At 39.0% G+C, this 26,280-nt stretch overlaps 1 protein-coding gene across 3 annotated transcripts in view; it reads right to left on the bottom strand.

The window, feature by feature from the left end:
* RANBP9 (RAN binding protein 9) overlaps positions 1 to 21,643 on the bottom strand; it is a 105,761-nt gene extending 84,118 nt beyond the window's left edge. For all 3 annotated transcript variants that reach the window (XR_005217934.1, XM_037843573.1, XM_037843574.1), the window contains exons 1-2: positions 20,956 to 21,643; positions 7,846 to 7,957 (exon numbers count right to left, since the gene is read on the bottom strand). Coding sequence is in view for 2 of the 3 variants with exons in the window: in XM_037843573.1 (XP_037699501.1) it covers positions 7,846 to 7,957; positions 20,956 to 21,502 (659 nt within the window). In the remaining variant the exon portion in view is untranslated. The remainder of the gene's footprint in view (positions 1 to 7,845; positions 7,958 to 20,955) is intronic.
* Positions 21,644 to 26,280: the final 4,637 nt, after the last annotated feature.

The following is a 26,280-nucleotide window of genomic DNA, read 5'->3' as shown; positions in this document are numbered from 1 at the left end:
AAGACATAATGCTAAGCGAAATAAGCCAGGCACAAAAAAAGAAATATTATATGCTATCACTAATGTGAACATTGAAAAATGTAAAACAAATGGCTTATAATGTAGAATGTAGGGAACTAGTGATAGAGAGAAATTAAGGAAGGGGGAATGATAACCCAATAAGAACAGATAAGCTATCATGGGTAAATTTAATGTTCTGGGAATGCCCAGGAGTGACTATGGTCTGTTAATTTCTGATGAGTATGGTAGTAACAAGTTCACAGAAATGTTGCTGTATTAGGTTATTTTCTTGGGGTACAGTAGGAACATGTTGGAAGTCAAGTAGTTATCTTAGGTTAGTTGTCTCTTTCTTACTCCCTTGTTATAGTTTGTTTGAAATGGTTTTTTATTGTTTTTTTTTAATATATATAGTCGATTAAAAAAAAGTTAATTAAAAAAAAATGAAAAAAATATGCAGAGCCCCCTTGAGGAGCTGGTGGAGAATGCAGGGGTGTTGGGCTTCCCCATCTCGATGGTTGCTGATGTGCTCACAGACATAGGGGACTGGTGTTTCGATGGGCTGAGTCCTCCACCACAGGACTTGCCCTTGGGAAGACTGTTGCTGCAAAGGAAAGGCTAGGCTTCCCTATAATTGTGCCTAAGAGCCTCCTCCTGAATGCCTCTTTGTTGCTCAGATGTGGCCCTCTCTCTCTAGCTAAGCCAACTTGGTAGGTGAAATCACTGCCCTCCCCGCTACATGGGATCTGACATCCAGGGGAGTGAATCTCCCTGGCAACATGGAATACGACTCCCAGGGAGGAATCGAGATCTGGCATCGTGGGATGGAGAACATCTTCTTGAACAAAAGGGGGATGTGAAAGGAAATGAAATAAGCTTCAGTGGCAGAGAGATTCCAAAAGGAGCCGAGAGGTCACTCTGGTGGGCACTCTTACGCACAATATAGACAACCCTTTTTAGGTTCTAATGAATTGGAATAGCTAGCAGTAAATACCTGAAACTATCAAACTACAACCCAGAACCCATGAATCTTGAAGACAACTGTATAAAAATGTAGCTTATGAGGGGTGACGTGATTGGGAAAGCCATACGGACCACATTCCCTTTTGTCTAGTTTATGGATGGATGAGTAGAAAAATGGGGGAAGGAAAAAAAAAAAAAAGGCACCCAGTGTTCTTTTTTTACTTTAATTGTTCCTTTTCACTTTAATTTTTATTCTTATTATTTTTGTCTATGTGGTAATGAAAACATCAAAAATTAATTTTGGTGGTGAATGCACAACTATATAATGGTACTATAAACAATTCAATGTACTCTTTGTTTTGTATGACTGCATGGTATGTGAATATATCTCAATAAAAATGAATTAAAAAGTGAATGAGAAGGGATCAAAACTACACAAAAGTTGGCAATAATGGAGGTAAGGGACAAAAAAGGTATAAAACATACAAAAAACAAATATCAAAATGACAGAAGTTCTGCCTTACTTTAAATATAAATGGATTAAGCTCTCCTATTAAAAGTCAGAGGTGGGAAGAATGAATAAAAAGCATTACCCAACTATACTCTGCTCAGGGTAACAAAAATGTTTTGGTAATAGATAGTGACTATGGTTGCACAACACTGTGAATGTAATTAATTTAAAGTAATTAAATTTACACTTAAAATAATAGTTAAAATGGCAAATTTTATGTTATATAGATTTTACCACAATTTTTTAAAAAAGGGAACAATGGAAGGATAAATTAAAAACTAATAAAAAGGGTTCCATTCAAGGGGTAGGAAACAAGGCTGAAAGTGAGAATTCTCAGAATCATCTTTTTATTCAATTCTAATTTTGGCACAATGAATGTTTTAAATAATTAACAAAAGCAAAAATTTAAAGGAAAACAATATCTCAAATAACTGAAAACAAATTTAAATAAATGAACCTAACAATGTATGAAGTTGGTGGTAGGTCCATACAAAGAAATCACTTCAAATGACTTTAAAACACAGTATTTTGAATATATTTCCTTAGTGGGATATAATCTAAAGATAGATAAAAAAAAAACAAAAAACTTGCACAGCAATCATACAGCATTCAATAATCTTATTAGTAATAATTTTGGTATTTTAATTTAGAAATTTATAGATATGTTATACGAAAGAACTTATGTTAATAAATCACTAGAAACAAAGATTTTCAGACTAAGAATAAGATACAAGTGTAAAATTAAAGCATTTAAGCACAACATAGTTGGAAACTCTGCAACTTACTTTGAAATATGTTAAAAATAAGATGGATTTGTGATAAAGCAAACTCAGCAAAATCTTAACCATAAACTATAGGTGGTGTCCACTATGCTAATTCTTCTATATGTCTGAAAATGTTAGGAAAACTGCTTAGACCTGTACTCTCTAAACCACAGAGAGAAAAACTGGGGTGAAGCTCAACTCTTAACCAGCCTATGCCACTGAGCAACAATTACTACCCAGCATCCATTTTAAATATTTCAATCACCCCTCCAGAAAAGCCTACCCAAACTACCAAAACATATTTGAAAAATCAAAATCTCTAGGACCAACAGAACACTTCTCATTTCAGAATTTTACTTTCAGTTAAGTGATTCCAGCAACAGGCAAATACCAAGCAGTCAATGTCTGAAATAAAGACTGGTTATAAAAAGCTTTCTGGTTCTAAAAAAAACAAAATACAATTTCAAGTAATATATTCATTAAGACAAAGCTATACTTACTTAGCTTAGTATCTAGCTCAAATAGGTACTCAACAAATCAAACAAGCAGCAACTCCTCCTGATTTTTTTTTTTCATCTTTACTATCTATCCCTAGGCACCATTCTCATAACCTAATCCCTCCCTCTAGCCTCTACTCTCTCCAGCCATTTTTCATACTGCCACCACATACTACACCTCCTCCCCACCCAGTGCTGTCTTTCTAAAACAGGTATCATGTCACTTCCCTACTCAAAAAGACTGAAAGCTCCCTATTACCTAAGAAGTCCACCTTAGAACCAACATCAAGACTATCTAATGTCTGCTTCCCTTCTTACTTCCATAAACTCTTCCTGAAAATCCCCAGATCCCCAACAATATTGAACCATACACCTCTGCCAAAGGCACCATACAGCTCCACTCCTCCCCCGAGACTACTCAAGCCACTTATCACAGTCCAGAATACTCTTCCCCAATAAGCTCTCAAATTCTTCCTCATTCTTTCTAAAAGCCCATCAAATACTACTTCCTCTATAAATCTGATTTTCTGAACCAGAAATAATCACTCTCTCCTCAATTCTCCCATGTACTTTTTCATAAGTACTTGATATATTATGTCATGATCTAGTTATTTATGCATGCCTGCTCCCTGTCTCTTTACCCACTGCACCCTCCAAATACTGAATTCAATATTCCTTGAGGGAAGGGACCACATTCAGATCACTCAATACATTTATTTAATATCTACTGAGTGACAGATCCTTTACCAGGAACTGTGGATAAGACAACGATGAATAAAATAATTTACTTATAATCACTCAGCTACTGACAATGCCAGTTACATCACTGGTGTTCAATATATATTTGTTTAATCAATATACTGCTTATTTGATGTCTTTGTTCATATTTTCCATTTGCTACCAACAGGCAATCAAATCTAGAAGGAAAAGACCTTTTAAAGCTATATGGGAAGTGTTTTGGGTTGAACAGTGACCCCTCCCCCCAAAAGATATATTGAAATCCCCATCCGCAGCACCTCAGAATGTAGTTTCCTTATTCGGAAACAGGGTCGCTGCAGAAGTAACTAGTTAAGATGAAGTCACACTGGGTGGGCCCTTAATCTAATATTACTGGTGTCCTTATAGGAGGAGGAGAACAGACACAAAGATGCTCAAGGGAGAAGGCCATGTGAAGATGGAGGCAGAGACTGGAGTGATGCAGCCACAAGCCATGGAACACCAAGACTGCCGGCCACCACCAGAAGCTAGGAAAAGGCAAGGAAGGATTCTTCCCTAGAGCCATCAAAATGAGCAAATCCCTGCCAACATCATAATTTAGGGCCTGTAGCCTCCATAACAGTGAGGGAATAAATAGCTGTTGTTTTAAGACACCAAATTTGTGGGAGGATTTACAGCAGCCTTAGGAAACTAATACAAAAAGGAAGACCTTTAATTCTCTTCCAATGTCCCAAGAAATAATCCAGAAAGCCAGCAAGGTTAAAGAAGCAATATTCTAAAAGACCATACTTTATCATCAGAAGAATTCTGGAATAGAACATAGAGACTGGATTACCTGCCACCACTTCATGAATCACTGTCATAGAATGGCATCATTATTTTGTTTGAAGAGCTAAAAATCCCACCTTCATAATAAATTATATTTCTAAAATTTTCAAGTAAAAATTTATCTCTCACATTAAGAATTAACTGTACCTCCACTAGCTCTATTAGTATGCAGAATGTGAAAGCTGAATGAAATTCCTGACCTGAAAAGATATGGTGTGCTTTTAGAAATTCATCTAGGTCAATTGATGATTGTGACCAAGAACACAAAGCAAACATATATCCTTCAAATACATCTCCTAATAAAAAGCCATGCAAATAAGAGGATAGTTTTTTTTTGTTTTAAAATGCATTAGAAACTTATTTTTAAGTTAATCGCAAACCACAGAACAGACTAGGTTATTTTGTATAATAAATTAAGTTTATTTTGCTGAGCATATATAAAAATTACGTTTAGTTTAAATGTAAATCCAAGGCAGAAAACAAGATCTCCCAATAAAAGGAAATCCCTTCAAATCTTATGGCTGTAGGCAATAAAAAAAAACAAACAAAAAAATGTCCAAGATAGACTCAGACATAATGAATTTCAGATAACCTAGTAGTCATTTCAAGCACAAAACACATTAACACCAGTTTGTCCTCTTTTCTTTCACTCTTCTAAAACAGGCAAATCATTCCCAACTGTCCGTTTCATGAGAAAACATGCAGCCAATGACAATTTTTCTAAAAAAACTGAGATCTTGAATCCAAATATTTACCTCTCCTAATACTGAATAAACACCATGTTTAAAAGAAAATTCTATTTTAAATTAAGTCTAATAAACACTCGGACAGAAGGTGCTATTTCTGGTTCATTCTTTACAAAGAAGTTGGGATTTAAGGAAAGAATGTTTATGTCTTTTCATATAGCACAATACATCTCCAGAAAGCAATTACTTGGTCAAAATTAGCAATATGACTTCTTTTTTTCTCCTACATGATTTGTTCTTCCCTCCCAAAATCACTGGGTTAGAGTTAAAACACAATTCCACAAGTTCACCAGACAGGTAAATGAAATCTTACCAAAGAAATATGACAGTTTTCTCCATTATACAGGAGATAGGTGCTGTTTGTTATCCATTCATTTATTCATTTGTTTGAATGCTATCTACAAATTAAGTGGAGTGAGCAAAATATAAAATAGCCCCTACCCTTGAATCTGTGGGATCACACACCAAGTAAGCATACAATTAAAACAATATAAATAATATAATCAGAATCTGTCCCCAAATGTTAAGAAAGCCCAGAAAAGACACAATTCTATATTAGGAAGAAGAAAGGGCCACAAAAAGGCAAACCCGTAAACCAGAATTTAAAGAATGATTAGTTATCTGGGCAACAAGGGAAAGGAAAAGGTGAATATAAGGAGAAGGAATGGGCATGCATATAGAACTAGAAATATGAGCCAGCAGGTGAGATCAGAGAACTACAAATAATACCTTATGGGTGAAACACAGGTAAGAATTAGGCATTCTTCAACATCATTAGTCGTTAGGGAAATGCAAATTAAAGCCTCAAGAAGACACCACTAGATACCTATTAGAATGGCTAAAAATTTAAAAGCACAAACAAAAGAAAATAAAACCTTGACAATACCAAGTGCTGATGAGGAGGCAGAACAGGCACTCTCTCATACAATGCTTGTGAGAATGTAAACTAGTGCAGCCACTTTCGAAAATAATTTGGCATTTTCATATGAAGCTACTAATACACTTGCATTTACTCAATAATTACCTGAGTAAAATGAAAAATTACGTTCACACAAAAATCTGTACATAAATGTTTACAATGGCTGTATTTGTAACTGCCAAAAACCTGGAAACAACCTAGATGTCCTTCAGCTGGGGAGGGGGATAAGCAAACTGCTGTTAATTCATACAATCAGCAATAAAAAGGACAGCACTAGCAACATACACAACAACACTGATGGATCTTAAATGCGGTGTAAGTCAAAGTCGTCAGACTTAGTCACAGCTTTTATTGTACTGTTATGATTCCATTTATATGACATTCTGGAAATGCCAAAACTATATAGAGACAGAAAACAAACCAGTGGTTGCTAGGGGCTAGAGTGGAGAAGTGCTGTCTACAAAGGGGCATGGGAGAATTTCTGAGGGTAATAAAACTGTTCTATATTGACTCTGATGGTGGTTACACTTCTGTATGCATTTGTCAATCACAGAACTGTACAATAAAAAGGATAAAATTTACTTTGTGTAATTTTAAATTTAAACTTAATTTTTAAAATGAAAGGAAAAAAAAATGAGAGATCCTGGCAACAAAAACACAAGACTGAAGAAACATGAAGGAGTCAGCCATATCATGAAGGAACCTTGCTGAGGAGTTTTAGACTTTATCCTCAAAGCAAGAGATGGAACAAATGATCTTAAGAAGGGGACACAGATAATTCAGTTCTGTATTAGAAAGAACACAGACAACAAACAGTATATAGACTAGAATGAGAACCAAACAGGGAGCATATAGGAGATCAATTAATCAAACACTTCAGTAATTCAGGAGATAAATCGCCAGGACTTGATTAAGATAGTAAAGACAGACAGAAAAAGTTAGAGGCAGGAAATTCTCAAGCATCCAGCAATAGTGAAAACACTAACCAGGAACGTTTTGAGTGAAAGGGCTTTTAAGGAAGATAAATTTGAAATGCTTGTGGGACATTCAAATACAAACATGTGGTTAGGTGCAATGGTCAGATACAGCTCATCTTATCCACTCAGCAGCTTTACCTTGGTAGCCAGAAATGTGACCCTATGACTGCTTTCACAGATCCCTGGTACCACAATGTCATTATCAGGAAATACCATAGGGAAAGAGGTCCAATGATTCCAGGTGATTGGTTCTTAACCAGAGACATAAACCAAAGTACCTATCTTGTCCGAGTTCTACTTCTGAAAATTCTGATCTAGTGCTTTGGTATAAGGCCCAAACAACTATGTTTTTAATAGTCCCATAAGTGATTCTGATGCCCTCCCCAAACCTCCTGACTCCAATTTGAAAAGCAATGATCTAAAAGTTGGTTCCAGGGTCAAGCATGGAGTTCTCACTTGGAAAACGCTAAACCACATCCTAACCCCTGGGAATCTCTTCCAAATGGGAGATACAGACATACATTTCCCAACATAAACCTAAAATAGTAAATCCTAACCCTTGTAAAATACCTATGAATCACCTCCTGGCTTGGGTCAACTAGCTTTGACAAGATTTAACTTCTTAACGGAATTCAAGGAAAGGTAGTGTAAGAAAATGAGTCATTGTCCCTCTACTTTTTAATCCCAATCTCTGTTTAATGACAAACCTACCATAAAATCTTGGGTAATATCAACAGCTCAAGCTTTAAATTCAACTAGTATTTAAGCAGAACCATATCCAATTTGCTATACTGGAATATTCAGATTTTACTTTTCCAACTGCCAAAATTCCCCAAATTCTAATTTTCCAATTAGATAATATATGAATAAAAGCAAAACTATTTATCCAAGAACAACAAACAATATTCACCAAAATTTACACTTACCCATCTCTTCCCTTACTGACAATTTTTACTTCAAAATAATATATCCCACAGGCTGCTGGTATTGGATGTGTGGCACGAACTGATGCTGCATCTTTTGGGGTTTTGCCATGACCTGCATAAGAAATGGGAAGGAAAAACATCAAACGAAATATTCAGATGGAAATGTGAACACACAATTCAGGAACAAATATGGCCTTTGGAATTACGTGTTCATTCAGGTTCCTGTCAGTTCAAATATTTAAAGACTTAATCAAACATCATCACAATTAATCCAATATGCAAAAGAGCCCAAGTTAACCACAGAACTCTTCACACTATTACTAGTTTTACAGATTTCAGAATCTGGATACACACAACCTAGCACCCGTTTACGCAAACTGAAGTATTTCAGTAAACTATATTTAGAGATAAAAAGCTATATTAAAAGAACATGATGAGAAAAATATCTTAATTTTATCATACTTAAATCTGCATATAACTTATAAAATTCCTAAACACTCTTTTGCCAAAGGCCAGACTTTTTAAAAGCAAAAGCATCTGTATATAGAATACATTTTTAAAAGAAATTTTATATCATTAGATTGAACTGGAAAAACAGCTTTCTTACCTTAAGAATTTGTAATTTGGTTCTTTTGATATAGTTCTTAATAATTTTTTATACAAAGGCTGATTCCATACAATTTCTTTGGTCAATCACAGCCTATTCAGAAATACATTAATTACTAGTTGTGTTTTGTTTCTTTTTTAAGAAAGAAACACCATACCATCACTGATTTTTTAGGAAAACTGTTAGATAATGGTTTCTAAACTTTTAAAATTAGCTATTCCTCAATTCTAATCCCAGAGGTTTTCCTTCCCTCACAATCAGCTCCCCTCCCCCTCCCCAATATACAAATTATGTTGAAACCCAGCATGTGAACAAAATCAAATGAGCAGGAGAAAATATGCCCCAAAAAACCACAGAACAAAAAAAACAGAAGTTGAAGTAGCATGCCAGAAAGTACTCAGAGTATGAGTGAGACAAGTTCCCACAATCTCCAAAAGGGACTGTGTGAGAAACGGTTCTTTAAATCATCCTTCAGGTGCGCTGGCTAGATAGGTTTCACCTGATACAACTTACGTATGTCATTAATCTTCCCATTCTATAAAATTACCTTCATGTGTAGAAGAATGCCCCTTCACAAAGTTATCATGATTTTTTTAAAACCATCTTTTTTAAATTAAAAAATGTTATCTTACGATATACAATAACTGCCACAGATCGATGAGATCACATCTTCCCTTACCGCACTTATCAAATTACCAATTCTTACTCGCATTAAAAAGTTAAGTTTACACTTGCAGTGCAAATAAGCACATGGTCCAAAAGAAACTGAATAAACTTGGTCACCCCTTTCTACTACCATAAAGAATGTGTTATGGGCAGAAACATTTTCACAGCCTGGTGACCAAGGATAAACATGGATGCACTAATTTTCAGACACTCCAAAACTGCTTTAATACAGGTAGGTAATAGATTTACACTGAGCTAATTAATTAGCAGAAGAAAAAATATATACCTACTCTTTAAAATATATTGTCATTTAAACAAAAAAGCTTGGAACCAGGCCATTATCAATTATTATTATGACATATCTAAATTCTCAAACATATTATGCTATGAGAAATTAATCTGCAGAACACTGGTCACTTCTTAATAAATATCTCAGACAGTTAATAAACTATGGTTTCAATTTCTTTTTCAGTACAAGTGTGTTCAAATAATTGAGTTGGCTGGAAAAAGGTCACATAAACTAAATACACTTCTTAAAAATTAGACAGGAACACATCTAAAAGAAAACCCTGGTTCAGAAGCTAACTGGAGTCCTAAATCAACTAGACTGTGTTTGCTTGGTCTTTTCTTCTTTATTTTTTATTTATTTTTTTTTTTTCGGGGGGAAGTAGCTAAAACTTGTAGGCCCAAGGTAAATCTCAAGGTATAACTGAATAATAATACATGATAAAAATAGTTAATATATATTTAATACTATGTAAAAGGCACTGTTTTAAGAGCGTTATGTATATTAGCTCATTTAATCTTAACAACAACACAATGAGTAGGTACTATTACTAACACTTTACTACCGTGGAAACTAAAAGATAAAGAGGCACCTTTGAAAGTTACAGATCTCCCTCAATGTAGAACATAGTCTTACCTATGATCCAGCAATTTGGAACCAAGGTATTTAACCAACTGATTTGAAAACTTAAGCCCACCCAAAAATCTGCACATGAATGTTTATAGTGGCTTTATTCATAATCACCCAAAACTGGAAGCAATCACGATATCCTTCATAAATGAACGGATAAAGTGTAGTACATCCATGAAATGGAATATTATTCAAAGATAAAAAGAAATGAGCTATCACACCATGCAAAGACATGTATGAATCTTAAATGAATTTTAAATGCATACTGCTAAGTAAAAGAAGCCAGTCTGAAAAGGCTGGACCTCATTCCAACTGTATGCCAACTATATGACATTCTGGAAAGGCAAAACTGTATAGACATAAAAAGATCAGTGATTGTCAGGGATGTGGTGGGAGAGGGTTGACTAGAAGCACGGGATTTTTTAGGGCAGTAAAAGTATTCTGTATAATACTGAAATTGTGGATACATGACTCTATGCATTTGTTAAAACCCACAGAACTTTACAGCACAAAGAGTAAACCTTAACATATACTATTTTAAAAAATCATTTAGGAGGTGGGGGGAAATCCCAGGATAGAAGGCAGAATGTGATGAAACAATCTCACAGAGGGGGGTTAGAAGGAAAGGTGCTGACCTAAGTAACTTTGGAAATTAGGGAAATCTTTAAAACTAAATATTAAAGGAATTGTACATAAGCACTGTACTCTAGTTGATAAAGTTGTATCCCAAGGGATATGGGTTAACAATTCTGATACTGTTATAAATGTATCCTAGAATTGAACAATTAAGTAAATGGATGGTGTATGGTGGGAGCCAAGTTTCTGATGCTGGAGTAGGAGGTTACAGATAAGCAAAGGCAGGAAGCTAGAATGATCCACGTGGTAATGCGTTAAGAGTTGGAGACATCAGCATGAACTCATTTTTAGCTTAATATACATACAAATGATTACATACAAAAATGTAGACGTGTATATACACAGGTTAGTGTACACAAATATATTTTCTTCTGTCAATGAGAGAGCCTAGGAGCAATGCACCCTTGTAGCAATGAGCTCACCTGGAACTCAGATTTTGTTTCTAGTACAATTTTCCAATGAAAAGAACCAGTGAAAACCTAGAGAAATGGCTAATTCTAGGACTGGGGCAGGATATGATACAAGATGTATCTGGAGCACCTAGTAGTACCAGAAAAAAAGGAAGGAAGTGTTCAAACCACCACCACTACCACCACAAAAAGCCTAACTAACACTGATAGAAGGATGTCACAGGGACACAGCTTGGAGGAAAAACACTTCTAAAGGTCAAAGCTGAAACAATCGAGCAACAAGATAAACAGTAAGAGAACCCAACCCAATTGAGATTGCAAAGTGAGACACTTCAGGACTCCGCCCCTCCCCCACCAGAAGCTTCGAACAACCAGCAAGAACTGGCAGAAACATCTTTTTCAAAGCTTCAGAAAACAGTTAATGAACAGCAGTAATAGGGCAAGCACTGATCAAGAAAAAGACTACTTAAAAGTAGTAGGATTTTGTGGTGCCCTGCCTGGCCCTTCCCCACCAGTCAACAGCTTGGCTTGGCAGGGCACAGACCCAGCCCACATTCCCAGTGCATATTCCTGGTATCGGTACCAGATGGAGCAGAGTAACCCTTGTGCACATACTAGGAGCTGGCATATCTGGGTAAATGTGTCTGGTGGCAGCCTAAGGGGATTCACCAACACAGAACTTCTGCATGTAGAAGGCAGCTATCATAGAGCTCTCCAACAGAACACTGTGGGAGAGCAGTCAAGTTGTGCTTCCTGGGGCAAGGGACTGCTGGCTATAGAGCATATGGTGCAGTGCTCAGGATAGTGAGGAAATTGTTTACTAGGCAACAGGGGCCATCTGTATGTGTGTCAACTGGGGAATTCCTACCTAACCAAGATGCATGCACAAAAAGGATTAGGGAGGCCCCTACACTTTGGCCTGGAGCTGTTCTCCAAACAGAGTATGGCTGAGCCCGAAGAAGAGTGTTAGCACAGGTCAATCTGCAAAGATTAGGAAAGGTGTTTTCTTTTTGTTGTTCTTTTTTGTTTGTTTTTTGTTTTTGTTTTTCTGTAATCTCCTGGCATTCAAGGAAACCTCTGTAATAATATAGTTGGACACAAGCTTAAGGAACAGGATGCTCAGAATCTAAATTACAGCAATAATGCATTAAGCCATCAAAATACCAGATTTCAACAAAAGATAACAAAAAATACAAAGAAACAGGAAGCAAAGGCCCAGGGCAAAAGAGAAGATTAAAGCATGAGAAACCACCAATGAAGAGGATCAAAACTAGAACACACCAGACAAAGACTTTTAAAAATGATCCTAAGTATGCTCAAAGAGCTAAAGGAAAACACAAAGAACTAAAGGAAATCAGGAAAATGACAGATGAACTCAAAGAGATTATCAATAGAGATAGAAGTTATGAAAAGAACCAGAGCTGAAAACCACACTAACAGAAATTTACAATTCCCTACAGGGATTCAACAGCAGATTAGAAGGAAAGAACTGAAAGAATCAGAGAAAACTGAAGACAAAATAATTGAAATCCATCAGTATGAGGAGACGACAGAAGCGATAATGAAGAAAAGTGAACAAAGCCTAAGGAACCTGTGGGACACTATCAAGCGTACCAATATACATACACACAGTGGGAGTTCCAGAGAGAAAGAGGCAGAGAGACTGTTCAAAGAAATAATGGCTGAAAATTTCCCAAATTTAACAGAAGAGAGGAATATGCACATTCAACATCCAAACAGGATAAACTCAAAGAGAACCATGCTCAGACACTTAGTCAAACCAAACCATGACAAGTACAACAACAGGTGGGGACAGAGGGACACAGGAACAGTGTTCGTGTATGTATTCTAGTCAAGTTGGTATCAAATCAAACATGATTATTGTTGATTTAGGATGTTAAATTAAAGCCCTACAGTAACCATAAAGAAAATACATGAAAGAGAAGGCAAAGGAAAAAAAAAAAAAGAAAGAAAATACATGAAAAAATAATTACAGAAAGAAATGACAAGGGACTCAAAATGGCACACTACAAAAAAATCAAATAAATATGAAAATAGGAGTCAATGGAAGAATTGAGGGACAAATCATTGTAAGACTTACAACACCCAAATATCAAAATGACAGAAGAAAGTCCTGCATTATCCATTTAAATGTAAACAGATTAAATTTGCCAGTCAAAGGCAGGTATTAGCAGAATGCATTAAAAAAAAAAAAGCACAACCCATTATATGCAATTTATAAGAAACTCACCTTAAAATTCAAATACAAGTAGGTTGAAAGTAAAAGGATGGAAAAAATACACCATGTAAACAGTAACCAAAAGAGAGTTAAGGTAGTTATATTATTATCAGATAAAATACTATATACTAATAAATAATCAGTTTAATAAGAAGACATAATAATTGTAAACATATATGCACCTAATATATATGAGCCATAAATACTGACAGATTTGAAGGGAGAAATAGGCAGTTCTACATTAATAGTAAGAGACTTCAATGCACCAATTTTGATAATGAATATAAAGTCTAGACAGACTATCAATCAGGAAATAGAAGACTTGAATGATACTCTAAACCAACCAGACCTAACAGACATACATAGAACACTTCACTCAACAGTAGCAGAATATACATTCTTCCCTAATGCACATGGTCATTCTCCAGGACAGAACTTATGTTAAGTCACAAAACAAGTCTCAATAAATTTGAAAATATTGATATCATACAGTGTATCTTATCTGACTACAACGGAATGAAGCTAGAAATCAGTAACAGAGGGAGAGCTGGAAAATTCACAAATATGTGGAAATTAAACAACACACTTTAAACACTAATAGGTCAAAAAAGAAATCACAAGAAAAATTAGAAACTAACTTGAGGCAAATGAAAACAAGAGCACAACATACCAAAATTACAGAATGTAGCAAAGAGTGCTGAGAGGGAAATTTATAGCTATTACATTGAAAAAAGAGAAACCTCAAATCAGAGACCTAACCCCACAACTGGATAAACTAGAAAAAGAAGAGCAAACTAAACCCAAAGCGAGTAGAAGGAAGGAAATGACAAAGATCAGAACAGAGATAAATGAAACAGAGAATAAAAGAACAATAAAGAGAAGCAAGGACACCAAAAGCTGGTTCTTTGTAATTGTCAATAAATTTAACAAAACTTCAACTGTGCTGTCAAAGAAAAAAAAAAGGGAGCAGACGCAAATAACTAAAATCAGAAATGAAAGGGAGGACATTACTACCAATCCCACAGAAATAAAAAGGATTCTAAGAGGATACTATGAACTGTACACCAACAACAAATTAGATAATCTAGATGAAACAGACAAATTCCTAGAAACACACAAACTACCTACCCTGCCTCAAGAAATATAGAAGAATGCAACAGACCAATAACAAGTAAAGATAATGAATCGGTAATCAAAAACCTCCCAATGAAGAAAAGCCTAGAACTAGACAGCTTTAATCTTATTAGATTTACCAAATATTCAAAGAGTAAACATCAATCCTGCTCAAACTCTTCCAAAAAATTGAAGAGGCCATAACACCTCCTAATTCATTCTATGATGCCAACATCACCCTCATACCAAAGCCAGAAAAAGATACCACAAGAAAATTACAGACTAATATCCCTTATGAATATCGATGCAAAAAAAAAAAGCCAGCAAACCAAATCTAATAGCACCTGAAAAGAATTATACATCATGATCAAGTGGGATTCATCCCAGAGCGTTTCAACATAAGAGAATCAATTAATGAAATACACCACATTAATAGAAAGAAGGGGAAAAAAAACATGTTCATCTCAATTGACACAGAAAAAGGCATATGACAAAATCCAGCATGCCTTCTTGATAAAAACACTTAGAAAACTAGGAAAAGAAGGAATCTTCCTCAATATGATAAAGGGCATATATGAAAAACCAATAGCTAATATCATCATACTCAACGATTAAAGACTAGACAGCTTTCCACTTAAGATCAAGAATAAGCAAGGATGCCTCTGTTGCCACTGTTACTCAACATATTACTGAAAGTTCTAGCCTAAGAGATAGAAATAAAAGGCATCCAAATTAGAAAGGAAAAGTAAAACTTTCCCTATTTGTAAATTACATGATACTATATATAAAGTCCTAAAAAATGATAACAAAACTCCTAGAGCTAATCAATTCAGCAAAGTGGTGGGGTAACAAGATGAACACACAAAAATCAGTAGTGTTTCCATATATGAGCAATGAACAATCTGAAGAGGAAATCAAAGGAAAAATTCCATTTACAACAGCAACTAAAAGAATCAAGTACCTAGCAATAAATTTAACCAAGGATGTAAAGGTCTTGTACATGGAAAACTACATAACATTGCTGAAAGAAATCAAAGACCCAAATAAACAGAATGACATTCCATTTTCATGAATTGCAAGATTAATATCATTAAGCTGTCAATTCTACCCAAAGAGATTTACAGATTCAATACAATCCCAATCAAAATTCCATCAGCCTTCTCTGCAGAAACAGAAAAGTCGATCATCACCTTTACATGGAAGGGGAAGGGGAAGAGGCCCCAAATAGGCAAAACCAACTTGAAAAAGAAGAATGACGATTTTAAAACCAATCACAAAGCTACAGTATTCAAAACAGCATGGAACTGCCACAAGGAAAGATAAAGAGCAATGGAATAAACTTAAGAGTTCAAAACTAAAACCTCACACCTGGGGTCAACTGTTCTTCGACAAGGGTGCCAAATCCACTCAATGGGGGAAAGAACAGTGTCTTCAACAAATGGTGCTCTTCTCACTCTACATACTCTGTCTGCATTTCCACAACCACCAAGAAGTGTCTCCCAAATCAGCTGCAACCTAGATCAATTATGCTTCAGCTCAATTATGGTACCCGCCAACCCCTTCTGGGAGAAACTACCCCACATACTGTCCCTTACTGAAAGAAAAGGGGCCTAGACTATTCTTGTTCCAGGAGGATGGTTTGAATTTCATAACTACCCCCACACCCCCAACAACTGATTCAATGCCTCTGAAGGTCAGCAATCCATGCCATAGCATATAATGAAAAACTCTGCCCAACTAAGAATGAGGGCAATTAGGCTAACCTGCTAAGTCTCTCAGAAATCTGAAGTGGGAAAGAAAGGACAAGACAATCAGTAGGGTAAGGAGGAAACAACCTAGAGACAAGGAGATTGTAGCTGAGTCACTTGAACATGAACTCCTACTGCTGAGATCATACAGAGCAACCTAATTCCAGTAAACCTATAACTTTACTTTCTGTAGGGCTTCGTTCTCTGACTTCTCTCCTGGTTTCCATAAAGTCATGGCCAAGATTCCCATTCTTCCATATCTCCAAATATATTCTAACACTGACTTCCTCATGATCATTATTTGATTCGTGGTTCACTGCAAGTACCTAACAGAGCCAGAAACCCAGGTATCATTCTTGACTTCTCTCTCCATCATTACTCATATCCTGTCAGTGTTACCTTTAGAACATATCACAAATATGTCTGTTCTTCTCCACCCACTACCACTGACCAAGTTCAGGCCCTTATTTCTTATGCAGTCTACTCCAACAGTCTTTTAAGTCAAGTTTGCAAATTTCAGTCTTGCACCCCTCAAGTTTATCTTTCAATCAGCTGTGTTACCTGACAAAAACGAACATGCAAGCATGTCACTCCCTACTTAAAATCCTCTGATGATTCCCCATCTCTTACAGATCTAAGCTCAATAAAATATTCTACAAGGGCTCGCAAGAATTTTCCCCCAGCTGCTTCTTGTCAAAACTCAAAACTCCAACAACCCAAAACTGTAAATCCTAACATATACAAAATTTTTCTATTTTCTTTTACTCAGGCTTGCCCTTTACTTATAATGTCCAGCCCCTCCTTTTCTCCTACATCTTATTCACTGATCTCATCTCCAAGAAACTGTCCCACCCCCACCTACTTCACCCCTTCCCAAAGTCATTCTGGGTAAGAGCCTCCTCTTACCTTGCATAGAACTCTCATTAGTACTTCCCTTACTACACTGTTTTATGTCCTCTGATCTCTTTGAATTCAAAAGCATTATCTTATTCACCTTTGACTGCCCAGAACCTGGGACAAAGTAAACAGTCATTAGAAGCTTGCTGAATAAATTAAGAAATGAACACTAAGCAAGATGTACATATAAAGGTCTAGCACAATATCTGCCCTATAGCAATTGCTCAAAAAAGTATCATTGCCTACTTTTCTGTAAGTATGATCATTAGTGTCACTTGATTCTTGCAATTATCAACTGGCATTTTCTAAAGCTAAATGTCTCCAAATTCTGGCAAGGGATCCCTGAGAAAAGCAGAGTTTGGTTTTTAAATTCCATAATTTTAAGGAACATCTCATAATTCTTAACACAGACATTTGTATTGTTAGGCAAGTAAACATCTGTTGAAATACTTGTACCATAAGAAGTGCCACAAACTAGATGAGAAATTATATTTAGGAAGTGGTAAAGGACCAATAGCTGGTGACACTAGGGTTTGGGGGTGTGGGGGTAGTCAGGCATACCAAAAGTTCAACTTACCTGTTTAGATACTGTTAATTTAAAAGTTCAATTCACTGTTTCATCGCTTCCTATCATTCCCAACTTTCACTCATCTTGTATTTCTTCTAAGCTGTTCCAAATCAGTATAGTCGAAGTGCCTGGCCTTTTCCATGATATTGGTGTATTCCAGTACCTTCTGTAGTCTCAACTATTCTTTGAAAAGTTCTAAATATGATCACTGGACTTTATCTATTTGAGATAATTAAGTCAGTCTCAAACAAATTGAAATAGGCAATACTGGTCTAGTGGAAAGCACAAAATTTGGAGTGGGTGAAAATTAGTTTCCAATCCTAGCTTACTTGTGATTAGGAAAATCCAACTTCCAGGTGCTCCCACTTTCTCATATCTGAAATGAGAATTCACAATCTTGTCCAGACTAACGTGTGTATCAAAATGCTTTTTGAAGTAACCAAATGCTGACAGTAACTTAAAATTCAGAAAAATACAATTCATAACTGAAACATTTAGATTAATCAAATTCACTGTCCTGTTCATTAAGTTGGAATAAAGTTATCATTATAGCTAAGTCACACTTGTATTTAATCAAAGCTGAAAGAATTTTAAAAATAAGAGGGGCCATCCCCAGGTGTTCCATTTGCTGGTTTGTGACTGCTAAGCAAGGAGCCTTTTTAAAAAATTTTAACATACACTATACATAACCTATTATTCCTCTGCAATCCAATCAACTTTGCATGTCTGGCTTTGTTTAACATTAATCCCCTCAAATCATTTAAGGAACAATGTCACTTCCAAAAATAGTGATCTCAATTTAGAGGAGTATCTTAAAAACAGAATACATTCTGAACCAAAAAAACCAAGATACTTCTATTTTGTATCAAATATTAAGGTTAAGAAGCACCCTTGTCATTCTTGAAAACACTTATGATCATTTTTTTTTAATTTTCTTATATGCAAATACTATATGAATAGTAGTTTTTAAGGTTAGAAGTCACAAAATGCTTAGGTAAAATCAGAAGCAGCACAATGATAGCTAATTAAATTCACTCTTCTTACTTTGTGACTTCAAAGTTTTATTACCTATAGCCTACAACAGTTCCCCTTTGCTCCCTTCCTGTGCTACTGGGACACTGTTGCCCAGTACTTTTGGTACAGTTTGTTCAGAAGGAGGGCACACAGGAAATCACACACACACACACAAATAACAAGACAAGAGGAAGACGCAGAAGGGGAAAAAAATAGGGGCTGTGTGACAAGGGGAAAGAAAGAGACAAAGAGAGGATAGAAAAGAGGGAGAGAAAAGAAAAGAAAAAAGGATGACAAACAGTAAAATCTGTTCTTTCCGAAATAGTACTTTATGTTTATAAAATCATGATATTTCCAGAAAGTGAATCTTAGTATTACACAACAGAAAGTAATAAAGAGGCCAACAGAAAAATAACTGAGACAGCAGTGGCTTAAGTATTCCAAACCCCAACTAATTTCACATAAGCATGCACTTCCCTCTGCCCCAACTCATCAATTTTGTGTAAAAGGAGAACTAATAAGGGCATGTTATAGTGTTAAATAATCTGTAATCGTGAATCTTAGATATGGAAATTCAGAGCTGGAAATTTCCTTACCATCCAACTCAACTCCCTCATCACTCAGGAAGAAACTTAAGCCCTGTCTTGTGACATACCTAAAATCACAAATGATTGCAGAACTTGGCAGGGCTCAGGATTCTTTGTTCAATAACCTTCCCTATAATTCTGCCTAGGATTTTATAAGCTAATTATTCAGCATCAATCATAGACTTTAAATGATAAAAAAGTTTTGTCAAATCCAACAAAAGCTTTCTGGCAGCCAGATCAGAAGTAAACACTTCGTAAGACAGCACTGTTCAAACAAATTAAAAAACAAAATTAAATAATAGCTTTCACAGGGTATTAACAAAATGTCCTAATCCAATAAAATACAAAGGTCCAATATTTAAAAATACTCAGCTGTTTTGATTAAGGAACATAACATTTAAAATTGAAAGTACTTCTCTGGATCTGTGGCAAGGATAAAAAGAATATTCGACAAGGCCTGTTGTTGTGCATGATTCTTTGCAGTGAAATCATTTATATTTCTGTTGCCATTCTCCTTTCAGAATAAATAATTAACTTCTTTATCAAGGTTCTTCTCAAATATCAGTCATATATAGTTTAAGAATTTAACCATTGTTTTTACCCTCTACATTCATGTCACTCTGATCTGATTAAGACCCTCCCTTTGTAGCCTATCAATATGAGGCTGCTTTGAAAGCAAAAGCTACTGCTTCAGGTCTGGGGCCTAAAAAACTGGATTTGTTTCCAGACAGACGTGTACATTAGATCGATTTTTTTTTCTTCCCAGAAGTAAACTTGATGATGCATGATATTAACCTGGGGTATATTTCAAAACTTCCCACAGCAACTTATAATTTTATATACAATATGTGTAAAGCTTTGTTTTAACATAAGAGAAGATAGGTGAGGGAGAGGAGGGGGGCACGATCCTAAGGTAACTGTTTTTTTTTTTTGTTTTTTTAATGCAGGTGTAAAGTATGAGTCTATTTTCTTTAAAATATTAAATAATGGAAAAATCCAAAACCTTGTTTTTCATAAGAGTTCACATAATACCAGTACGTAAATCCAGGGCATTTCCAGTCTGCAGAGGTAGGTTTCTGCTCCCCTAAGAAAACGCGTACTCCTGTAGTTTCCACCTAGTACCCGTCCAGCTGTTTTTAGTAAGATATATTGACGGCAAACTTGGGCCCCCTGTCCTTTTGTCCCCCTAGACGATCTCTGCCCTGATTTTGGGCAACATCCTCCACCGATAATTCCTCCTTTATATCCCTGCTCTCCTTTAATTAGAAATCATACCTCAGAATCGTGCCGCCCCCCCCTACGTAAGAAGAGAACGCCTGACCCACCACCTGGAGAACAATGTAACCCAACTCCGAGTCCATGGATTCCTCAATCCGAGCCCTAAGATTTATCTTACAGGGAAATCAGAAAGCGAGTTCCGTCCTGTCATTCTGGATTCACTCAAGGTGTCCTACTCCTGGCCTAGGATTACCAGCTCCATCAGCCCTAGGCGCATTATACTCACCTTCCTCTGCCAGGACTCTCCCTCACCCTCGAACCTTTCACCGTCACCCCCTCCCCACCCTCGGAGATGCAGCACCAGCAGCGAGAGTCACCTGCGAGAGCACCGGGCCCGGGAGGGAGGGGGTCGGGGGCGGGTCGCGAGTCGCAGAGCGGCCGGACGCGTCGGGTCAGTGCCCCGCTCCCACCGCAGCACGCACGCCCTATACCTTTGTAGTGCACCCGCAGGTTGTTCTGCGAGAGGCCGATGTAGCTGAACTTGTCCTTCGGGCTCCAGGACCGCGGCAGCGGCGTCTCCTGCTCGTCCACGGCCGGGTAGAGGCGCTTCAGCCGCCGCTGCAGCTCCTTCTCCTGCTCGTTCAGGGCCGAGTCCCCGTGCGGGAAGGGGGCCGCGGCGCTGCTGCCCGCCGCCAGGCCCGGGCCGGGGCCCGCGGCGAGGCCTGGGGGCGCGGGAGGCACGCTGGCGGGGGCGGCCGCTGAGGCGGGGGGCGGCGGCGGCGGTGGCGGCGGTGGGGCCACGGTAGCCGGGGGCGGTGGCGGCGGCGGCGGCGGGTGAAGGAGCAGGGCGGCCGCGGCGACCCCCAAGCCGCTGCCCGCGCCTCCGCCAGGAGAGCCGGCAGGAGAGGAGCCGGCGCTGACGGTAGCGGGAGCCGGCAGGACGACTCCGGACACCGGGGCCACGGCCGCAGGCGGTGGCGGCGGCAGCTGCTGCTGCTGCGGCGGCGGCGGCGGTGGCGGCGGCTGCTGCCCGGACATCCCGGCCGCGACTCAGCCTGCGGCCACCTCCGCCTCTTCTCTCCTTCCTCCTGCGCTTCCCGGGGGCGCTGTCGCAGCGGCCGCCGGCACCAGGCGCCCACTCGCCCGCCCCGGAAGCAGGCGGTCGGGCCGCGCGCCGAGCAGAGCGCGACGGTTGGGGGCTTGGAGACCCGGACGGGCTTGGGGCCCGGGGCGGCCCTGACAGAACGTTGAGGAGGACTCGGACGCGTGGCCCTGGACGAGGCGCGAAGGCTTGGGGCGACGCGGGCGCGCGGACGGAGGAAGCGCGATGGAGCCGCCGGACTGCTGCTCTCGCGGCTGTTTCCCGGCGGGCGGGTGCGAGACGCTGCGCGCGGGCGGCGCCAGGCGAGGGGGCGGGGACGGAGAGCGCGAGCAGCGCGGGGCGGGGGGCGGGCCGCGGGGTCCCGGGCGCCGCGCGCCGGCGCAGGAGGCCGTGGGGAAGCCGCGTGCTTGCAGTGGCGCGCTCGGCCGGGACGGCGGAGTGTTGTCCCGGGGCCCGCCTCGGGGGGTCACCTCCGAGAGTTCCTCCCACCCGCCCGCGGTACCCTCCGGCCCTCCCCGCGGCGAGTCTCCTCCTACTTTACTTCTTTTTGTTGTCTTCGCTCCACCTCCCCCGTAGGTTACCGCTGGAGCGGCGGCAGCAGCTCCCGCCCAGACGAAAGTAATCGAGCCCAGTTGGGCGCGCCGCGAGGCGGACCGCGGGCGCCCCCGAAGTGCTTGGGCTTGGGGCGTCCAATGGGGTCCCCGACGCGAGCAGCCTGGAGGTGGGGGAGGGTGGGTCCCGTTTCCCGCCTCCACCTTTGAGGACGCACTGCTTTCATCTTACTGCTTTTCATACTTCACTGAATTTAATACCTTCATGTTTACCATATGGGGAGTGGAAACCATTTCTGAAGGCAGAGTCTCCCATTTAAAATAGTATTTCATTAATTAATTTAACGAGGATTTAAAGTGAACTTTAGTGGTAGAAGGTGTCACATTATGCAAACTAATAAAGACTGGCATATCTTCAAAGAGCAAGAACATGAACTGTATGAATACACGATTATACTGTGTATTTAGGAAGGGCTTCTGGAGACGTTAAAGCATTTTATGGACTCGTTAATTTTCATAACAGTCCTCTGTTAGGTAGCAAAAAATTATGCCCATTTTTCAAACAAGGCAATATTCACTGAAGTCAGCAGAATAAAAAATAGAACTTTCTACTTCGCAATTCCTAGTAGTGTGCTTGGTGGACTGATTTGGCACAACTTGCGAAGTATTGCTCTCTGACACATCAAAGCTACTATTTTGTTTTCACCACTTTCCTTTGTTTATGTTATCCTTTCCCTAGCTGGCAAAATCTGGCTTTACATGTATAAACTACATGGTATAAACTACGTGATATAAACTCTGACATTCTGCTTGCTTCCAAAGATACTATAATGGTAATTGGTCAAATAAGCAAAGCACAGTTTGCTGAATGGAGAATTATTTATTTTCTCTTGAAAAGGGAAGGTAAATAGTGATTTAATTGTAGGCCCTCAGTCTCTGGCTGGAACTAATAACAAGGTCATTCAGCCTAATTTCTCCCTCAGTTACCCAACCGGATACCCTGTTGTTCTGTAATAAAAAATACCAGATCATTCTAACTTACTGTTCAATGACTTTTTTCAAGTCACTGGCACTTTGCCACAGGATTTCATTGTATTTAAATTGTCTTAAAACTTTCATTTCCATTACAGTAACAATGAGTTAAAGGTAAGCCAAGTGCTATTTAAATGTAGGATGGCCTTGAGAGAATAAATGGACTGCAGGCTTCATCAAACTTTCTTGAAATCGTCATCAAGGTTTTATTTATGAAAAGTTATTTTTTTGTCAGCACACTTGAAAACCACTTAGAACTTTACATATCCTAGGAGTGGTTGAGGGAGCATAATTGTCTGACATATAGTTGGAAGATTTTTATAGGAGGGACTGGTTACTCTTCAAACAAGCAGCCTCCAGAAATTAATGATTTCAGTTGTGGAGGAGGATGCTGGGAAATGGGCACTTGCATATACCAAAAGTGGCAGAGAACACTGATAACATTTTAGAAAGCCTCATATTTGGTAATATTTATAAACACTCATGAAGATGATTGTGACTTTTGACCTATGTATTAGTTAGGGCTTTCCAGGGAAACAACCTACAGGAGATATTTACATATTATGTAACTGGACAGCATAACCTACCCAAGTTGACACATATGAACTTAACCATCACAACTTGTATACTCCAAAAATCAAAACTGAAAAAAATCAAAATCTAAAATGTGGAAGAAATTTAGGCCCCAAAACATTCAACAAGAAGTATTAAATAGGTTGAAATACAGAAGCAAAATAAATGTCCAACAGGAAAGAACTCGGTGCAATTATTGTATATCTACTCAATGGAAATAGGACTGTAGGAGCACATATAACCCATGTGGGAGCCCCAGGCCCAGGGCCTTCCCCAAGGCCTTGAAGACTGTGCACACAGCAGCTTGCGTGACCTAGGTCAGTTAAAGTTTGACCTACTCTCCGTGTAAAATCAGGCCTCCTGTGCTAAATGTAATCTATAGCTTACCCCCCTCCTGAAACTACCTCCTTCCCTGAAATCCCTGAGATATTATCTACAAGATAACCTATAATCCTCCCCTCTTCCCTGTTGACTACAATTGATCCCTGCCTATGTCACAAGACCCCTGCTCCCGCGCTTATGCTCTCATACCCGTTTGAATGTCTTTGCCCTAACCCTTATAAACCACTCCCTGGCATCCCCTGCTTTTGCAGAGTATCGTCACATTGAGCTCTGAACCCGCCGCCATTCAGAGCAGCTCCTGAATCCAGGGCAATGCAACTGACTTCCATTTCCTTGTAAGTAAGCCCTGAATAAAAGCTCATGTCTCAGAATGTGCCTGGCGTCTTCTTCAGTCCTTCGGCTGCAAAAGCCCCCTTGGGCCGTGATAACCTATTTGTGTGGATTTTTATAAAGACATCCCTTCTGGGAAGTGGAATTGCCAAAAGAAGGTGGCTGACTGTTTCTCTTTGCTAATGCTGATGTTATGCAAAATACTTGAAATGGATTGGTTTTATAAAGGGGATTTATTAGGTTGCAAATCTACAATTCTAAGGCCATAAAATTGTCCAAACTAAGGCATCAACAAGAGGATACCTTCTCTGGGGAAAGGCTGATGGCATCTGTAACACCTCTGTCAGCTCGGAAGGCATGTGGCTGGTATCTGCTCGTCTTTGCTCCTGGGTTATGATTCAAAATGGCTTTCTCCAAAATGTCTCTGGGGTTCTGTCTCTCAGCTTCTCTCAGCTCTCTGCTTGGTTCTCCTGGGGCAGTTCTCTCTAAGCATCTGGGGGTCCTCTCTTAGCATCTCCAAATGTCCTTCTATTTGCTTCTCCAAGCGTCTCCAAGTGCCAGTGTCTGTGTTGGCTCCTGAGCTCTCTTAAATACTTCAGTGAACCAATCAAGACCCACAGTGAATGGGCAAGGTCCACACCTCCATGGAAATAACCCAATCAAAGATCTTATCCACAGTTGGGTGAGTCACATCTCCATGGAAACACTCAATCAAAAGATTCCAACCTAATCAAAGACTATCAAGTCTGACCCCACAAGATTGCATCAAGAACATGGCTTTTCTGGGGGACACAATATATCCAAACCTGCACACTGACCAATTAGGAAAAGGCACTCTGTCCTCTTAATGGATCTCAGGTGGAATTTTAACCCCTGTCCATCCAGGCCCCCTTGCACAAGCATAGTCTGAAACAAATATTATGTGGCGTCATAAAAATGTGATTTTGAAGGCATGGAAAAATGATTATGAAATGCTAAATGATAAAAGGCTATATGATAATCTTAACACTGCCAAAATCATTACTAAAAGAGACATGAAGGAACATCATAAACTGTTTCTATAATGGACAATTATAATATTATAAATAAAAGTACACTTTTACTATGAAAACATTAGAATTGTGTATAGAACTATAAATGGTGAAAAATTCATTACCTCGTACAAGCTTATCTACATTCTTCCTGAACCTGAATCTTTAGTTTCTTACAATGTATTGCTATAATATTGATAAAATCTGTGTCTGTTGGGTTTCTCAGTAGCAAACAATAGAGCTAATTTGGGCTCTCTTACACAGAAAAGGAACTTAATGGAAAGATATCGAATGGTTCTCAGAATTGACCAGAAGTCTGGATAACCAGGCCTGAAAATAGACAAAGACCAAAGAATGGCAGGCAGAATAAGCAGGCTGTCCACAGCGTGCACTGCCAGATGCCACCTTCACCACCTGGGCTCTTATCTCTCTGACCCTCAATTGTTCACATCAATCGCTCGCATTTCAGAGGTGGCCAAGCCTAGGTTGCATGTCCATGCCAGCAGAGATTCCCAATTTATCCCACGGGTGGGGTTGAGAGGTACTGAACTGTTGATACCCTCAACTCAGGGTGGGCCTGGGGTGGCTGGAGTCTCTGGAGCTGGTCCTTTCCAGCAGTGAGCAACCTCCTACGTTCATAGAGTACCTGATACATATTCTCATTTTCTGTGCCTCGCATGACACGAAAAAGTCTAGAATACACTGCCCTTGTGAGAGAAGGGCCACTAGTGCCTAAAGGAGGAGATTTTCCAGTGCAGAACCTAGCCAGCCAGTTTCCGTAAATGTCTACCACAGGAGCCTCTAGGTACTGGAAAATGTGACAGCTATGTGAACCAAGATTTAGAGTGTGGTTTT

Source organism: Choloepus didactylus, chromosome 7, assembly GCF_015220235.1.
Source record: "Choloepus didactylus isolate mChoDid1 chromosome 7, mChoDid1.pri, whole genome shotgun sequence".
In the NCBI taxonomy this organism is placed as follows: Eukaryota; Metazoa; Chordata; class Mammalia; order Pilosa; family Megalonychidae; genus Choloepus; species Choloepus didactylus.
This window is presented reverse-complemented; position numbering and strand designations above follow the sequence as displayed.